Raw genomic sequence first — 17,645 nt, 5'->3', positions numbered from 1 at the left:
ATTTAGACCTGTTTCCTCTTCTATAAAATAAAAAGAATAACAATAATCTAGCTTATAAATTTGTTGTGAGGATTAAATGGGTTAATATATGTGACTTAAAAAAAACAAGGCCTTGCACAGTGGTGCACACCTGTAATTCCAGAAACTCAGGAGGCTGAGGCAGGAGGATCTCAAGTTTGAGGTCAGCCTCAGCAACTTAGTGAAGCCCTAAACAACTTAGGGTGAAATAAAAAATATAAAGTTCTGAGGATGTGGTTCAGTGGTAAAGTACTCCTGGGTTCAATCCCCAGTACCAAATAAATAAATAAATAAATAAAGAAGGAAGGGTCAGGCACAGTGGTAGATGTCTATGTTCCATTGACCTGGAAGGCTGAGGCAGGAGGATCACTTGAGTTAAACCCAGTTTGGGCAGCAAAGCAAGACATTCTCCTTCTTATTTTTTGCAGTGCTGAGAATGGAAGCCAGGGCCCAATGCATACTAGACAAGCACTCTACCACTGGGCTACAATCCTTACCTCTTAAAATAACAATAATTGAAAGCTATGAACAGGATGGCCTCCAAAGCCATAGCCTCCCACTACATCTTGGATCACCATCCTCGCCCTTTGTGTAGAAAAATGCCTGGCATCTATGTTACCGGCTGAGTGGTTTCTCAAGTTCTTCATCAGAAGAATTGGATAAAGATCCATTCCTCATAGGACAGACTCTTCATTGGGATTTCTTGTTTGTTAGAGAAAAGAGACACAGCATTGACCTTGAACGTGTCTAGATAATTCTGGACAAAGAAGGGAGCTGGTTTTTCTTGCTGTGTGAGGACTGTTGGGGTGGGCTGGAGTCTAGAGATTCTAATTGGCTTTGGGCACGTTTTCTAATGCAGGTCCTAGGCAAGTATAATTTCATACTTGTCTAGTATGCATGGAGAGAGAGGGGTCCATCCGGAGGTGCATAGTCTGTCTTTGCCCTGTGATGAGGATGTGTACCTGCAGCTGCTAAGAGAACACATAGTTGAGGCGTGGAAGAAAATGCAAGTCTTGCCACCAAGAAGTGAAGGGCCCTGGGAATGTGCTGTGTTGGTGGCCCTTTTCTGTCCTTTGTGTTGTTCGTTGGAGGGTCATGGCGAGGGCATTCTGGCCTCCATGATGTACCTGGCTTCTGAGGCTCATGGGCTGAGAGTGAGAAGGGAGGGAGGGTACCCCAGGAGGGAGGGGTACCCCTCTCTCTTAGTAGCTGGCAGCTAGTAGCTAAGGTCCTGGGGTGCATTCGCCCTTGGAAGGAGCTGTGTCCTTTAGTTCTCCCTGTTAGCTAACAGGATCAAGACTATTATTATTCCAGGATTTTGTTGCTAGAAATTGAACTCAATTGATAGTTGATACAGCCACTATGAACCCATTATGTCCCATTGTCCCATTTAAGGAACACCTAAAAACTTAAATTAAGCAACAAATTTACCACTTATGGTTACTTTGAAGTAACCTTGGTTTTAGAATCCTGTTGTTTAGAGAAAAGTAATAGGTGAATGATTAGCGATAATTAATAACAGCAATAAAACTGATAACCATAGTCATATTAATAATTAATGATTATTTAATAATTATATCAATGAACATTATATCATTAATATTAGTGATGATGAATTATATAATAAGCTGCAGGCTATAATTTCAAATGCATTTTAATTTACCTGTATCAATGTCATTGAAATATTCATAGAATTTAAAACTTGGGACTTAGGGGCTAAAAATTATATTTATTAAACTATTTAATGGCCAGGGAAGATATGTTTCTTTTCATCTTTTTATTGAAAAATATGGGACACTTCTAGAATTTGCCATCAACCTTGGGTAGGAGCTATGCTAATCTTCTCTGTATAGTTCCAACTTTAGTGTATGTACTGCTGAAATAAGCACGGGAAGACATTTTTTATAAATATGGTTGGGGAAAACGACAAAACTGTACATGTAGTATGATTTGAATTTTAACAATTATGTAAGTGTACAGAAATACATCAAAAACACATAATAGTAATTAGCTCTGTGAATATAATCACAGGTGATTTTCTTTTTCTTTAAATTATTCATTCCTTCTGGGCACAGTGGCACACACCTATACTGCCAGAACTCAGGAGACTGAAGCAGGATTGCAAATTCGAAGCCAGCTTCAGCAACTTAGCATAGGCCCTCAGCAATTTAGCAAGACCCTGTCTCAAAAAAATTTTTAAAAGTAATAATAATATAAAGGGCTGGGGATGTAGCTCTGGGGTAAAGCACCCCTGGTTTAATTCCCAGTACCAGAGGAAAAAAAATGTTTTTAATTCCCCAAATCTTAACAATAACCATATAATACTTATACCTAGGAAAAATCTTATTTTGAGACTTAGGGCATCACTAAGTTGCTGAGGCTGGCTTTGAACTTGAGATCCTGCTGTCTCAGTCTCCAGAGCCACTGCCATTACAGGTATGCGCCACCACATCCAGCTACAAGTCTGTTTCCTTGCCACTAAAAAACATGTAATAAAATACCAGAGAAGATTAGCTCAGCAAGCCCTTCCTGACAGCCCCCTGTTTTAGAAGTTAAAAACAAAACAAAGAAACCCATTACCATTTCCTTCATATTGCAATCTACAACTACTTTAGTTGTTTACCTGCTTATTTTCGGTTATCTATCCCCTAGAAACATAAGTTGCATGCTGTTTATCACTGAATTTCTGGCGTCTAACATATGACAATTAAATTTAATTAATTTATTAAAATTAATAAATATTTTAATAAATTAAGTGCCAAAGCTTCTGGGGAAACATCAATGTAGAAACAATAGCTCTGCTACAGAGCTCTATACCACCTGTGTCAAGTCACTTAATTGCCTTGGATACTAATTGATGCAAAAATAATTCTTTTATGGGCCTTTATCTAAAACAAAAGTTCATTTAATTAAAACTTGAGTCCCTGTTATCTGCTTGGTTCTGGCATGCCAGGGATTTTCTAACAAGAGGCCCCTCCCTCGTGTCTGATAAGAGTAGGAATAATTCTCAGGAGTTCTCGGAAGTGAAAAGTAGACTAAATATTATTTGCATTTTTCATGCGCATATTCTCCACAAATGCAGAATGGAGTTTTTGAGGCTACATATGATGTTTGATGAAGGGTAGTGGAATGTGTGTTACCATGTCTTAACATATTCATTTTAAATTCAAATTCGGTAATTGTAGATACAACAAACCCTTAACATGGGGGGAGGGTGTGCTGGGGTGTAGCTAAATAGTAGAACCCTTGTCTTGAGTTCAAGTCCCAGAACTACAACCAACCACCAGAAAACAAAAACAACAAAAAAAGAAACTATCTTTGGGGTCTTCCGGGTGTGAAGGAGCCCAACAAGTTTGAGAACCACTACAACACAGGAACTTTGCACACCCAGGAAGCCATTAGCAGCCAATACAGTCTACATGATAACAGAGATTAGAAGGTAAGGACTGGTCGGCCTAACGTCAGGAGGAAACTGCGGGGATAGGTGGAGACGACCCAGAAAGGTGTGGGCTGCACGCAATCCAGCACCGCTGCGCGGGGAGTGTGCCCAAGACTGCTGACAACAGAATACACCTCCTAAGTTTGCACACTCAATACAAGCGATAAATTTCGTATCTTGGTGGTCAGGAACCCAATAAAAGCCTAGGCATAACAGGGCAGTCTCTCTGAATTTTAAAGCTAAAACCTCTGTCCATTTAGTAATAACTGTAAAATTTGGCCTAGGGGCCAAGCCATTTGTTTCCTGGGGGAGGAGAAGGCGGTGCAATCCAGTAAAGGCGGGAAAAAGAATCACTAAAGAAAGAAAGAAAGAGAGGGCTGGGAAGGGAGGGGAAGAGGCTGAGCTAGAAGCCAATGAACGAGACCGAGGCTGCAGCTCGCGCTCCAGCCCTCCGCATGCGCAGGCGCACGCCTGGTAATCTCGCGGGAAAGAACCGTTGCCGGGCTCGGCGTTGCGCCGTGGTGGAAAGAGGAGTGGAGGCGGGAGTGAAGTCTCGCGAGAAGAGGGTGGTTGCCGTAGCGGAGTCCTCTGGCTGTGTGTGTGTCTGTGTCTGTGTCTGAGGAGCCGCCGCCGGAGCCGCGGACGGTTTGCTGAGCCCGTTACTGCCTCTGGCCAAGACTCGCGCCGCCGTCATGTCCCGCTACCTGCGCCCCCCCAACACGTCTCTGTTCGTCAGGAACGTGGCCGACGACACCAGGTAGGTACAGGGCAGGTATTCCGGGCCTGCGCGAGGAGGCCGCGGGCGCACGCCGAGAACCAAGCGGCGGCGGGCCGGGGAAAGGGCGGGGTGAAGATGGCGGGTCCCGCGCCCGCTTTGGCGCCCGAACTAGGCCGCGCCGAGCGAGGCGGCGCCCTGGGCCGTCGGGCCCGGCCGGGCGGCCGCAGGGCGCGCGGGATGTGCGGGCCGCGTGGCCTGCCCGCCGCCCGCTGCCTGGGAGCTCGGTTCCGCGGGGTGCACGCCCCCTCGCTCAGCAGCCGGGTGGGTTGGTTTGTTTTAATTAAAAAAGAAAATTGCATTGTAATAACGGGATTGAGGGAGAGGAAAGCATTTGCTATCCTTTTTCCCCCGCCGCTGTTATACATGTATTTGTAGTGTTTAGAGACTGGGCTTAAATAGGCTTTGTTTTCAGCAACCCCCTTAATTGCTTCGAATTGCCTAAAGAATTTTTTTTGGAGAAGCTATTATTACATGAGGATGTTTAATATTTGACAAATAACCTGCAAACAAAGTGTTTTTCGGTTAGCGTTTTTTGATTTACTTTCTTCTGTCTTAAAAATGTAGGGGAGAAAAGCAATAATTCTTTTAGCATCTAGAAGAACCTCTCCTTTGTCATTTTCACAATGTTTAAAAGTTGTTTTTATTTGAGGCTTTGTTTCTGCCCCCCACTCACCTTATCTACCACTAATTAATTGACTCACTATAATTTGGGGGTAATTTTGTTCGGTATTTTCCAGAGTATTAGAGTTGATTTGATACCGTTTAAAAAAAAAGAAAAGAAAAACCAAAAACCCAGAACCTTACCGCTCTACCTTTTGTGAAAAATGAAGGCTGTAGATTTAAGAATTCTGATTGTTTCCTTACATGTCTTTTCTGTTGTGATGTAAAATAATAAATGGACTCATAAGCTGCATTTATCTTTCAAATGCTTGGATCCTGGCTTTCCTTTATCAAAAAGATATTGCCATTACATTTTATGTATTACAGTTGGCTTTTTTTTTCTTCTTTTGTGGTGCTGGGGATTGAACCCAGGACCTTGTGCATTCTACCAACTGAGCTATGTCCCCAGGTCCTACAATTGGCTCTTAATGTCAAAATTTAGAATGCTTGTCTGTTTCAGGTCAGTTAGGGCAGGGATACAACTGAGACCCAAAGGTCACACAGTGTTACTAATAACAGTTTCTTCTGTTAAGAATATTGGAAAATAATTACTACTTATAAAACTCTTTTAAAGGCATGAACATAAAAATTTGAGTTCTTTTCATGATGTTTTAGGTCTGAAGATTTACGGCGTGAATTTGGTCGCTATGGTCCTATAGTCGATGTGTATGTTCCACTTGATTTCTACACTCGACGGCCAAGAGGATTTGCTTATGTTCAATATCCTTTCTTCAGATGCTGATTAGTGAGGGGTGTTGAAGTTTGAAATTCAAGTTTATGTAAGTGGTAACATCTAAAAAGCAGTTTATTTTTGTCCTCTAATAAATGTCTTATGTCTTCAAATTTTTGAAAATTAATTCTGACTCACATTGCTCTTACTATTTTCTTATTAATCCAAAAATAGTTAAATATTTAAATTCCCATTCATGATGCTGAAACTCAAATCAGTGATTATAATGTGTGATTTAAATTTGAATACACTCTGGTTGCTACCACCTTTAATGTAAGTCAAATTAAAAGTTAATATGTTCTTGTGCTTAGCAATTAAAGTTTAGTATTCTTGTTTGTTAATTTGAATCACTTGATCAAAAACAAATTGTATAAAAATGAGGTAAACTTCTTTAATATTGTCCCCTAATTTGCTGTCCTCTGTTGTTACCTCAGAATGTAAAGCTGTACAGTTATGGCGACCCCAAAGAGAAAGCATGAAAGAACCTTTAGAGTAGAATTCAACACTTAAGGCAAGTAGACAAGCCAAAGACCTCTTAAGGATCAGGCTTGAAGAGAAGGGAGAGTTTGGGAAAAGAAAAAATACAGAAAAGCTGGAAGAAGGACAAGCCTAATGGGAGACAAAGCCTCGCTTTATCTACAAAGGGGGAAAAGGTTGTTTTTCAAAGTTAAAGATAAAGCCATCTGTCATATTTGGCCAAGCATCTCATGACAAGTCCTTCTGACAAGCACTTAAAGAGTTAAAGGTCAAGATGAAGTTGAATGATGGCCAAGATTAAAGGAGTCATACCTGATGTATCCTACAGAATAACTTTTCCTTTTTCTTTTCTTTTTCTTTCTTTTTTTTTTAATGGTTTATAAGCAGTTAATTTTCAAAAGTTATTTTGGTTTGGTCTAGTGACAAAACCTGTAACTTGATTTGTGTGGGCCTTTGATGTTGTGATTGTGGTCTTGTATAAATGCACTCTCTCTTAGCTTATCAAGTTAAAGTGTAACCGGATGTAACATTGTTAAGCTTAAATTCGGCATATTTTGGTTTTGGACCAGGTGGTCAGAGGCTCTTTGAAGTAGCATGAATTTTTGGGCTCAAGCCACAGAGCCCTGCTTAAAAGGGAGACAAGTGCATGCATTGGGGACTACCTAGAAACAGCTCTGGTGGTCACATACTGTCAGATCCACTAGAAACACCTTATAGATTTTTAAATGGCTTCCGGGAACATACAAATTCCTAACTTCTGGAGCTTAACTCTGAAGCTTGCAGGCCCTGCACTGCTTTAGCACATATGATCAGTTAGCCTTGAATGGGTTGCAGAAGGCCTTCTCCCTAGTATGGATACCTAACCGGGATGTATGGGAAATCTATCCTTGACCCAGAGTTTCAGGTGACTTTGCTTCTTCCCTTCAGTGAAATCATCTCCCTGCAAAAACAAAGGTTTGGGCTGTGGACTTGAGGTCAGAAAGAATTCTTACTACTAAAATATTCAGTAAGTCCCTTAGAACTTTCTAGTTAGAGTCCTAGTAAGTATTAACAGGGAAAAGCCAAAGCTACTCCTGCAGGGCTAGCAAGTGTGGAATTTAGTTGCAAAACTGTTAAAGAGAAGATATATCTATATATGGATGGCTTGGTAAATAAAGGTAGTGATGCATTCTGACCTATAATTTTGATCTGATTTTACGTGGCTTGGGATGGTGTGAAAACCAAGAACAGCAGTACTTTTGTCTCAAGTGGTGATATTTGAGCCTTTAGAAAAGTGTGGTTATACAAAGGAATCGAAAAGAATGATAATTTTTTAAATACATGTTCAGTAAGTCTTGACTATGGTCTTAAAATAGTTAAAAAGGAAATACATCTCAGGCTTATCAGTTTCATGTTTGGAAAGACCCTGAAGTACAAATTTCTTAGTAACTGGCATCAGAGTGATACTTGGCTACCCCTCCTGCTATGCTCTCTCCTATCTGACTCTTCCCAATTGGCTTTCTCTTCCTATCCGTGGCTTAACAGGAGCAGTGTAGAACCTTGCCATCCAGCCCATAATTTTTTATAGCCCTTTTTAAGTTAAGTATTCTCTCTTGGGGTGGCAAAGTAGAAGTAGAATACCCCTTAGCGAGCTTATTCCTTTTGATTAGTTTGGATCCCAACTGCATTAACCTTTATAGGTCCTGAGTCTCTTCATCAGCCTTTTCATTTTGAAATGCCAGGTTATTTAAAAATTGAGCAAACCTCCTTCCATTTAACTTACACACTGGCCCCAGGAAGAGCGATCTGGGGACCCACTACAGTCCTTAATTCCTTTCAGAACACAGAGAAGTCTAGTAAGGCTGAGGCAGACCATTTCATCTGAAATTAAAGTACACTCATTATAAGTCTTGAATATGTCACTTCAGGAATGTTTTTAATTCTAACTAAATAAGCTCTCCAAATCTTGTGTGCTAATGTTTTCAAATTTAAGAAATAGAAATGGACATACTTAAGGACATTTATTTATTTACTTACTTACTTAATTACTTATTGATGGGGTAGAATGATAATCCAAATCAAAACTTGGCTCCCTTTCCAAACCTTTTATATCAAACACTGCCTTGAATGTGTATTTGACTTCTGTTAGAATAATGATTTTAGAAAAGGAGCTACATTTGAACAGAATAACTAGCCCTCAGAGTTCTGCTGACATGAGTGGGAAAGACATAGCAACTTAGCTTCTCAGATCAAAAATGAATACCAGCAGATCCTATTTGACACTGGTAAATGTTATCTTGAAATTATCAAGTTAGAAACAAAACTACTTTGCAGGAAGCTATATATTTAGTATCATGGCTGGGGCTTTCCAGTTTAGGAATCCTTATCATGTTCTGTTTTTTCTTGATAGCATGCTTTTACCATCTGCATGGATGTAATATGCATTTGGTATAGTGATTGTTTTGAGTATTGCTTGACTGTCTTGATACCCACAAGTGGTTAGCAGCCTGTCTTCCTAGTGCAGCTCAAGGAAGACAACTATGTGAAATAATAATATTAGATATAACTGGGGAAAAATAGCAATATACATTTGAAATTATGCTTTCATCTTTTCTAAGATAAGGCATATATTGCTTGCTTACACAAGAACTATTGGCCTTTTCCCTTTTTTTTCTTTAAAACAAATATGTGAAAGCTATTTTGGTTTCAAGAAATTTTTGGCACCCAGGATAGAATCCACTGGCTTGTTTTTCTTATTCTTTCTTGTTTTATAAAGTTAATTCTTAAAACTCTGGGAATTTTTTAATAGGATAACTTGGTGATTTAGCTCTAACAGATCTGATAACATGTATTCATGTGTTTTTTCTAAAAGATTAGCTTTAGAAATCACAAGTACTTTTATGTTGTGAAGCATATTAATGGCTGAATCAACCTAAGTAACAAGTAAGATTTGGTTGGTTTTTTTTAGAATATTAGGACATTATGAATTGTTCCAGACCTACCAACTGAACTTTGATTCATTATCAAAGTTTGCAAAATTTCCCAAGCCCCTTAACATTTAGCACATTTGAGGATGTTCGTGATGCTGAAGATGCTTTACATAATTTGGACAGAAAATGGATTTGTGGACGTCAAATCGAAATACAGTTTGCACAGGGAGATCGAAAGAGTAAGTACCATTATGCCTAACATAAGTTTAAATCATTTCTAGAAAACCATTGTTGCAATTAATATATTCTGTTCCAACCCCAAAAGATCAAAAGTTGATCAGTACCACTATCAACTGTGACATACTGGGAGTGAAATTGAGAAGGATAAAAATTTATAACATTTTGGATCTCTTAAGCCATTTTCTTCGTTGTAGAGATCTTCAAAGGGGTCTGAGGTTGTCGCTTAGTGGTGGAGTGCTTGCCTAGCACATGCAAGGCACTGGGTTTGATTCTCAGTACCAAAGGTATTTTGAAAAATGAAGCTTTAAAAAAAAGATCTTCAAAGTATAATTGTTATGTGAGTGCATGGCTATGGAAGTGAACTGATAGACTGGGAGGGGCTATCCAGATTAAACCTAGAATAGATCTTATTTTAGTATTCTGTTTTTATTATTATGGAAGGCATATACCAGGTTTTAGCTGTATTTCAATGAGGTAGGAGTATAGACGGGTGAAGTAGACTTCCTTGTGGCTGAACCATTATTTGATCCTGGAAAAGATACTAGAGGATACAGATTAAGGGAGCTGCTAAAGGGCTGGGGTTGTGGCTCAGTGGTAGAGTACTAGCCTAGCATGCATGAAACTCTGGGTTTGATCCTCAACACCACATAAAAATAAAAAATAAAGATATTGTGTCTACCTAAAACTGGAAGAAAAAAAAAGCACTTAGGTAGTCATAAGTTGTTAATTCTCTTGTTCTGGAATGGGGTGATAGGTTCCTAGATAGTCCCTGTTTTTTATATATACATATACAATCATACATAAAGTTTCTATGTAGAATTGAGTGAGATAAGAGTTGAGGGCCGGGGCTGGGGATGTGGCTCAAGCGGTAGCGCTCTCGCCTGGCATGCGTGCGGCCCGGGTTCGATCCTCAGCACCACATACCAACAAAGATGTTGTGTCCACCGAGAACTAAAAAATAAATATTAAGAATTCTCTCTCTCTCTCTCCTCTCTCTCACTCTATCTTTAAAAAAAAAAAAAAAAGAGTTGAGGGCCAAAGATATAGGTATAAATAAGCATAAGCCAAGGAAATTATGGTGTCATTTTTACATAAAGTAGTCTTGTGATACACATCTTTGAAAATAAATACCCAAGATTAATATTTGTAACCTTGAACAAACCCAAGAAAGAAAAGAAGGCTCAATCAGTCATCTTTCAGATCTGCATCTTACCAAAACTAAAGGGATCTCTAAGACAGATTGCAAAACACATTATTCCTTTGTTTTGGTATTAGAGAAGGGAATGTGGGCTTGTTTCCCTCCCCCTTACAATTTAAGGATGTAAATAATAAATTTCAAATGTTTCTGAATATTTGTGTTCTGTGTATTTCCTAGCACCAAATCAAATGAAAGCCAAGGAAGGGAGGAATGTGTACAGTTCTTCGCGCTATGATGATTATGACAGATACAGACGTTCTAGAAGCCGAAGTTATGAAAGGAGGAGGTCAAGAAGTCGGTCTTTTGATTACAACTATAGAAGATCTTATAGTCCTAGAAAGTAAGTTTGTACAGTGATCTGTTTTTAATAAAAAGATGTGTTCGTGGTCAGGAATGGGGGCATGGACCTGTAGTCCCACCTACTGGGGAAGCTGAGGCAGTTGGATTGCTTGAATACAGAAGTTCAAGGCCATCCTGGGCAATATAATGAGATTCTGTCTCAAAAACAAAGAGGGTGTGTTCGTTAGCATTTTTATCTTTTTGTATGCTTTATGTGTTGAGTACTTTGTTGAGACTAAAATAGTGTTTTGATTGAAAAGTTTTAAGACCTATAAGTAGACATTTGTCACTGTGTGCTTTTTCTGATATGCTTTTTAGCAGTAGACCGACTGGAAGACCACGGCGTAGCAGAAGCCATTCCGACAATGATAGGTAAATAACTTTGCTTTGAAAAAAGACTCATGTTTTTCAATTCAGAGTGAACTTTTGCTCTAAAAATAACAAATTTGATTAATATAGAATCTAATTTTTACTCTAATTGTATCTCTCCTCTGTTTTGAAAGATTCAAACACCGAAATCGATCTTTTTCAAGATCTAAATCCAATTCAAGATCACGGTCCAAGTCCCAGCCCAAGAAAGAAATGAAGGCTAAATCACGTTCTAGGTCTGCATCTCACACCAAAACTAGAGGCACTTCTAAAACAGATTCCAAAACACATTATAAGTCTGGCTCAAGATATGAAAAGGAATCAAGGAAAAAAGAACCACCTAGATCCAAATCTCAGTCAAGATCACAGTCTAGGTCTAGGTCAAAATCTAGATCAAGGTCTTGGACTAGTCCTAAGTCCAGTGGCCACTGATAGTATAAACCATGATAATTTTTAGGCATGTATCATTCATTTACTCATAGTTTGGTATACTTAAATTATCAGGAATACAATGTTGCAATGATGCGTAAAAAAACACTTGTTAGTTTTCCCTGTACCAGGCAATGGTTATAATTAAAATGATATGCTGTTGAGAAGCCACTCTTAAGAGTCCAGTTTGTTTAATGTTATGGGCAGCTACCAATTTGTGGTGTCTCTGTATATTTTTGTAAAGATTCTCATTTTTTTATGCTTGAAGTATTTGGTGGAAAGATGTTGGTTGACCATAATTTGCAACATTGTCTTATTAAAAATAAACTTTCATATCCATATTTGGTAGAACTGTTAACCTAGAAATGTAGCTTGCTAATAAGATGGAATGATACAAAAGTGAAGTTGTAGCCACAGTACAACACTGACTGCTCAGACACATTTAGGTTCAGGGTGGACCTTTATGTCTTGTCAAGATGTCTAGGCCCGTGATAATAGTTTATTTATGATACAGTGTGGAATAGTTCTTTTGTTAACCCCACTGTCTTGGGGAATGATGCCAACTTGGTTAAGTAACATTTTCAGGGAGATTAAGTTTTTGACTGAAACATGGAGCCTTCACTGCTTTTTTTTTTTTTTTTTTTTCCTCCTTTCTGGTTTCTATGAAGGTTTGGAACATGAAAACATCAGAAAAGCTCCCCTTAAAATTTGAGCAGGTCAATGATGACAAATAATTTTTAAGGGGAAAAGAATGTTCTTAATATAGTTACTCTAAAATTTAAGAGGCATTGTTGCTTAGTTTTCTTACTGCTGTTAGGTGCACGTAAATTGTTTCAAAGTAGGGGTGTGTGGGTGTGTGTGTGTGTATGTACACGTGCGTGTGTATAGCGTAAAAGAATGAATTTTGATGCTTAGAGCCCTAGTCTTGTGCATTTGTATCAGAATTAGCTTACCTCTTTATGAGGGAGGCTTGCTCTTCACACCTTGGTTTGTTTAATGTGAGGCAAATTGAAAGAGAACACTCCCATTCTAGGCAGATGATTCTGTGGTGCCATGAAATTTAAAATAATTTTGGAAAAGGGGTTAGTTTTAAGCAAGAGCCACCTCTTGAGTTTTTGATTATCAATGTCATACATGACTAAAAATTGAGAAGTAATATCATTAACTATAATTTCTAGTATTTCTCTGAATGATCATTTGGAGGCAATTAAAAGTGACTTGAAGTGTCCAGTCTCATTTCAGAGTAAAAAGCTAGCATCTTTTAAAATCTCAGATTGCTTGCTTGCTTGCAGAAGTAAGAAGTATTGTGGGGAAACAATTCCTTTAGAGAATTATTTTCTTCAACTTTGGTTTTAGAAATCTAGGCCTAGCCTGTAAAGAACAAAAGAGATGGTTTTTAAATACTGTTTGTGGAATGTGTTTAAAGGATTGATTCTACAACCTTTGTATATTTGATAGTATTTCTAACTTTCATTTCTTTACTGTTTGCAGTTAATGTTCATGTTCTGCTATGCAATCATTTATATGCACGTTTCTTTAATTTTTTTAGATTTTCCTGGATGTATAGTTTAAACAACAAAAAGTCTATTTAAAACTGTAGCAGTAGTTTGCAGTTCTAGCAAAGAGGAAAGTTGTGGGGTTAAACTTTGTATTTTCTTTCTTATAGAAGCTTCTAAAAAGGTATTTTTATATGTTCTTTTTAACAAATATTGTGTACAACCTTTAAAAACATCAATGTTTGGATCAAAACAAGACCCAGCTTATTTTCTGCTTGCTGTAAATTAAGCAAACATGCTATAATAAAAACAAAATGAAGGAAATAATGATTAACTGGAATTATTATAGTATTGGATATGATTCTAAAATAAAAACAGTCCTTTGTAGATTTAGGAATATTTTTATTCAGTGTTGCACTAGGCATAACTTACTTTGGAAATGATAGGACTTATCAGAAGTCTACATCTTTTACATAGTATTTAAGGCCTCCTTGTGTATGTCATTCATGATTGCTCATTAAGCCTCTAACCTAAGAGGTTTTTGATAATGTTAAGATACATATTAAAATTAAATTTGGGCCTGCTAGTTTTAAATTTATACTTTCATTGATGGCTGGATCAATAATTCTCTCCCCCCCCCTTCCTAAACAAGATGCATTGGGCCTTATGTTTATGACAATATTTTAAATTCTTTTTCATTGAATGTTGGTGAGCATTTATTAAGTGATAACCACTGTGGGGGAATAGTGCAGGTGTTATGTGGGTTGATTTCTGGCTACTTTTACATTGATAGCAGGTAATTTATTTAATTAAGTATTTACCACGTGCCAGACACTGTTCAAGGGCCTGTGTGTTGATTCATTCACTCTCCACAAAACCCTATGAGAAGAAAAATGCTCTTATTGTCTCTCTGTCACGGATAGGGAAACTAAGGCACAAAGAAAAGGCAGTAAAGGACTAGTCAGGATTAGATTTAAACAGACTATAATTTGAGAGAAGTTGGTTAGAGCCTATGAAATTTTTCAGTCTGTTTAGAATTAGAAGGCCTAATGTTTTAATTTTCTTTGTTAATTTATTTTTAGACTCAACACCAATTTCTTGAGAAGCTTTTATATTATTTTTTAAATAGCTTACCTAACAGCTTCACAAGGATTATACTGCATTTGAACTCAGGATAGTTAGGATCTTACTTATATGTAGTGAGGATCTTTTTGCACCAGTGAGCTAATTTTGGGTCACATCATTGATGGGTTTCACAGTTACTGAGAATCTTCTGTGTCTGGCACTGGGCTTAATATTGAATAGTCATATCAACACACAAGTGAGGCTAACATTTCACCTCTTTTTACCTGAGACCCCTCTGCATTTTTTAAAGCAAAGTAAGCAAGAAGAAAAGAGATAGTGCTACATAGAGTATGAGCTCTTAAGTTACAACCTAGGGGAGAGACCTGGGAACTACTGTACTATTCTCTTGAAAATTTGACCCAGTAAGCTGCTACATCCAGTTCAACTAACAAAATCCTGTATACCACAGAGAAGAATAAAGAAAACCAAACTGACAAACATCCTTCTTTTATTTAAGACCAAACTGCAGCTGGAATACCCAGTACAGTTCTGCTTACTACACTTCAAGAAAGATCTGAAAGCGGAAAAAGAACCAAAGAAGGGCAGTTCAAGCGACCAAAGGGTGGGTGGAAGGTGCTGCAGTATGAATACTGTACGAATATTTTGACTCTGGTCTGAAAAGATAAAAGAATTATCGAAAACTACATGGAATAATTGAAGTCCCTTCGAGTTTGAAAGTAAGCATTTTAGGACAAATAAAAGGAAATTCAACTTTGTACTTGTGGAAACTAATCCCTAAATATGAACAGGTTTATATTGATTCATGGGTAACAGGTCCATAATAAATTATTGGAAACTAGGATGTCTGAATATCAAGGAAGACAGCCATAGTCTCTTACAGTGCCTCTATTGGTCTGTCTCGAACTGAATTGGGTGGGAAAAGGTATGGTCCAATATAAACTTTTTCTTGGTTATCTCTTAAAAGTCAGTTCCATTTATGCCATTATTGGCACGTCTTGCCTTTGTTTATTCTGGTGCCAGTGTTTTCTGCTTGTTTGGTTTGTTGCCATCTGAGTTTATTTACTTGTACCACATGCAGTTTACATCTTCTTTAACCACTCTGTTTCCCAGGTAAATTCTAATTATACTTGACATCCAACTGAGAGGGCCCATCTCTTCTCACCTCTTTCATAGTCAGTATGTTCAGCAAATATTTATTGAGCCCTTATCATGGGCAAAGCATTGTACTGGATAATTGGGGAAAGAATGGATAATAATTCCTTTATTCAATAAATGTCTACTGAGCACAATCTAGTGAATTGTTATAATATGGCCTCGTTGTTTTGGGGTGTATTATAACAATATTTTACACCATTCATATCCTAATATAATTATAAAGCCCAGTATACTATCAAAGATAAGTAATTTTATGGTTTTCAGCCTTTTACAAGTATATTTGTTTGCATCCCATTAATACAAATAATGAAAAATGTTTTAATTTGTAATAAACTGATTTATTGTGTAGTGACTGTTAATATACTAGTTACTAAATTGTTAACTCTGCCTCAATCACACATATAAGGAAGTAATCCCAAAAATAAATATTTAATTTTGCATTAGCTATAAAGGAGATCCTGGGTGCTATAATTAGATTATTTGGAGGCAGACAGCTGTTACCCCAGCTGATTTAGTATGTTCTGTAATTGAAAAAATGTTCACCAAATTATACTTCTTAGTCATTTACCTGTACATCTTACAGGGGACATGTTCTGTGTATAGTGAATAAATACCTTTTATAGTGTCACAAAATGTTTTGGATTCCTTAGTTCCTTATTAGGATATAGTTTGTCATATTGATTCCCTCACATTTAATTTTCATCTTGAAATCTGGAAATGGAATTTAAGCCTTTAAATTTAGAAGAATTTTGAAAATATGGTAGACTATACAAGCCTGAAAGGAGGTCTAAAATTGAGGTATTTTTATCCCTATGAAAAATTTTGTTTTAACCTGCCCAGGAACTTAAAATTTCAGGTTAGAGTCCATAAATTCTGACTTGGATTATTTTTGTTGGAAAATGTTCTTAAAGCAGCTTTATTTTCAAGGAGATAAAAAGTGATAATGGAATGTAGAGTTTGTTTCAAGTAAAGATTACAGATTTGAGATCTTATACCCTTACATAATTTTATCATTAGTGTTGAACATTGAATTGGTAATTCTTAAGGGTAGAGGTCCTGTGTGATCTTTCAAAACAGTATCTGTGTAGTTCCTGCGTGTTTTGTCCTCTACCTCCCTCTCCATTTGCTTTTGAATTGATGGGTTCCAATTAAGTTGCATATTTGGTTGAGATTTTCCCTTTACAAAAAAAAAAATTAGTGGCCACATAACCTCTCTTATTTTACTAGTCTTTGGTTTTGTTTTGTTCATAAGTAATAACAGTACTCAATAGCATTTTAAATATGGTAAAACAAAAAAGTCCATGTGGTTTGAGCACCTTTTGAATTACAGTGCATTGTTATATGTGATTGTTCCCATATAATATTTAAAACTTATCAATATCAAGCACCTAATTTGCCAAACCATATGTTTTTCATATACTGCTGCTTAACCCCAAAAACATACCTGGAAAATGAATGCTATTCCCATTTTGCAGGTGTGAAAAAGTTGTCAATTTACAGAATACCTTCCATGTGATATAATTTTGCATACCCTGCTTCATTTCTCAATTTTGTAATCTAATGGTAACTTTTATAAATTAGATTGCTATATCTGACAGGCTCTGTGGGTCAGACTCATAATAGCCTGACTTTCCAAGTTCCAGTCTCAAAAGAGATTTTTCATTGTATTTTATTTTTTTCCATGTTATTGTTTACAAAGTCCCAGGATTCTATTTTGAAATGGGAACGCTGTGACTTGAGCAATAGTTTGGAATAAATTAATGACATCCTACTAAGTGGACCTTCGGGGCTTTTAGGAACCCCAGGCGTGAACAATACTCATTTTTTAAATAGTGATGACTTAATAGGTGAAGTAAGCAACCTGTTTATCTTCCTTCGGCTGTTGACATCTGTAAGACATTCTGCTAGTCCTGGAAAAGGTGCCTTCTGGGGTCTTTTCCTCTACCCGTTCTTCCAACAGTGTTGGTTATCTTTATGATGTTCTGTGTATTTGTAAAGCAGTTTCACCCTTGTGTTAAAAGATGGAGTTTTTTTTTTCTTTTGGAATAAAAAGTAAGGCATGTAAATTCATTTCATTGATAACAGTAGTTTGTAAAGAAGTAAAAGGCCTTTGTATCTAGTTTTTGCAGATCACATTTCTTTGAATGCTGGAGAGTGAAATAATAAACTGGTCTAGGAGCCAACAAATCTTGTTTTTTTTAGATTTTGCTCTGCCTTACAGATACAACTACCGTGGTAGACGTTCCCCTCATTTGTTTTAAGAAGTTTTGGAGATATATTCTCTTGGGTTTTAAGAAATTGCCTATGAGAATTCAAATAAAA

General features: G+C 37.3%; 1 protein-coding gene and 1 non-coding gene across 7 annotated transcripts; one reads left to right on the top strand and one right to left on the bottom strand.

Annotated features, from left to right (window-relative positions):
* Positions 1-1,801: 1,801 nt before the first annotated feature.
* On the bottom strand, positions 1,802-1,907 carry LOC120891141 (U6 spliceosomal RNA). Its single transcript, XR_005735561.1, has one exon. It is a non-coding gene; the product is annotated as a U6 spliceosomal RNA (small nuclear RNA).
* A 2,059-nt stretch (positions 1,908-3,966) lies between these two features.
* Positions 3,967-17,393, top strand: Srsf10 (serine and arginine rich splicing factor 10). Of its 6 annotated transcripts, XM_078025601.1 has the most exons (7): positions 3,970-4,214; positions 5,511-5,617; positions 9,149-9,250; positions 10,627-10,789; positions 11,107-11,160; positions 11,292-11,393; positions 14,665-17,393. In XM_078025601.1, exons 1-7 carry the CDS (start codon positions 4,150-4,152, stop codon positions 14,723-14,725), a joined length of 654 nt encoding a protein of 217 aa, XP_077881727.1. In that variant the 5' UTR covers positions 3,970-4,149; the 3' UTR covers positions 14,726-17,393. The 6 variants fall into 6 exon arrangements, with proteins under 6 accessions (XP_077881726.1, XP_077881727.1, XP_077881729.1 ...); XM_078025600.1 differs by lacking the exon at positions 14,665-17,393 and having other exon boundaries at positions 3,967-4,214; positions 11,110-11,160; positions 11,292-12,972; XM_078025603.1 differs by lacking the exon at positions 11,292-11,393 and having other exon boundaries at positions 11,110-11,160.
* Positions 17,394-17,645: the final 252 nt, after the last annotated feature.

Source organism: Ictidomys tridecemlineatus, chromosome 11, assembly GCF_052094955.1.
Source record: "Ictidomys tridecemlineatus isolate mIctTri1 chromosome 11, mIctTri1.hap1, whole genome shotgun sequence".
NCBI lineage: Eukaryota > Metazoa > Chordata > Mammalia > Rodentia > Sciuridae > Ictidomys > Ictidomys tridecemlineatus.
Note: the sequence above shows the minus strand (reverse complement) of the source record. Positions and strands in the feature narration are given on the sequence as shown.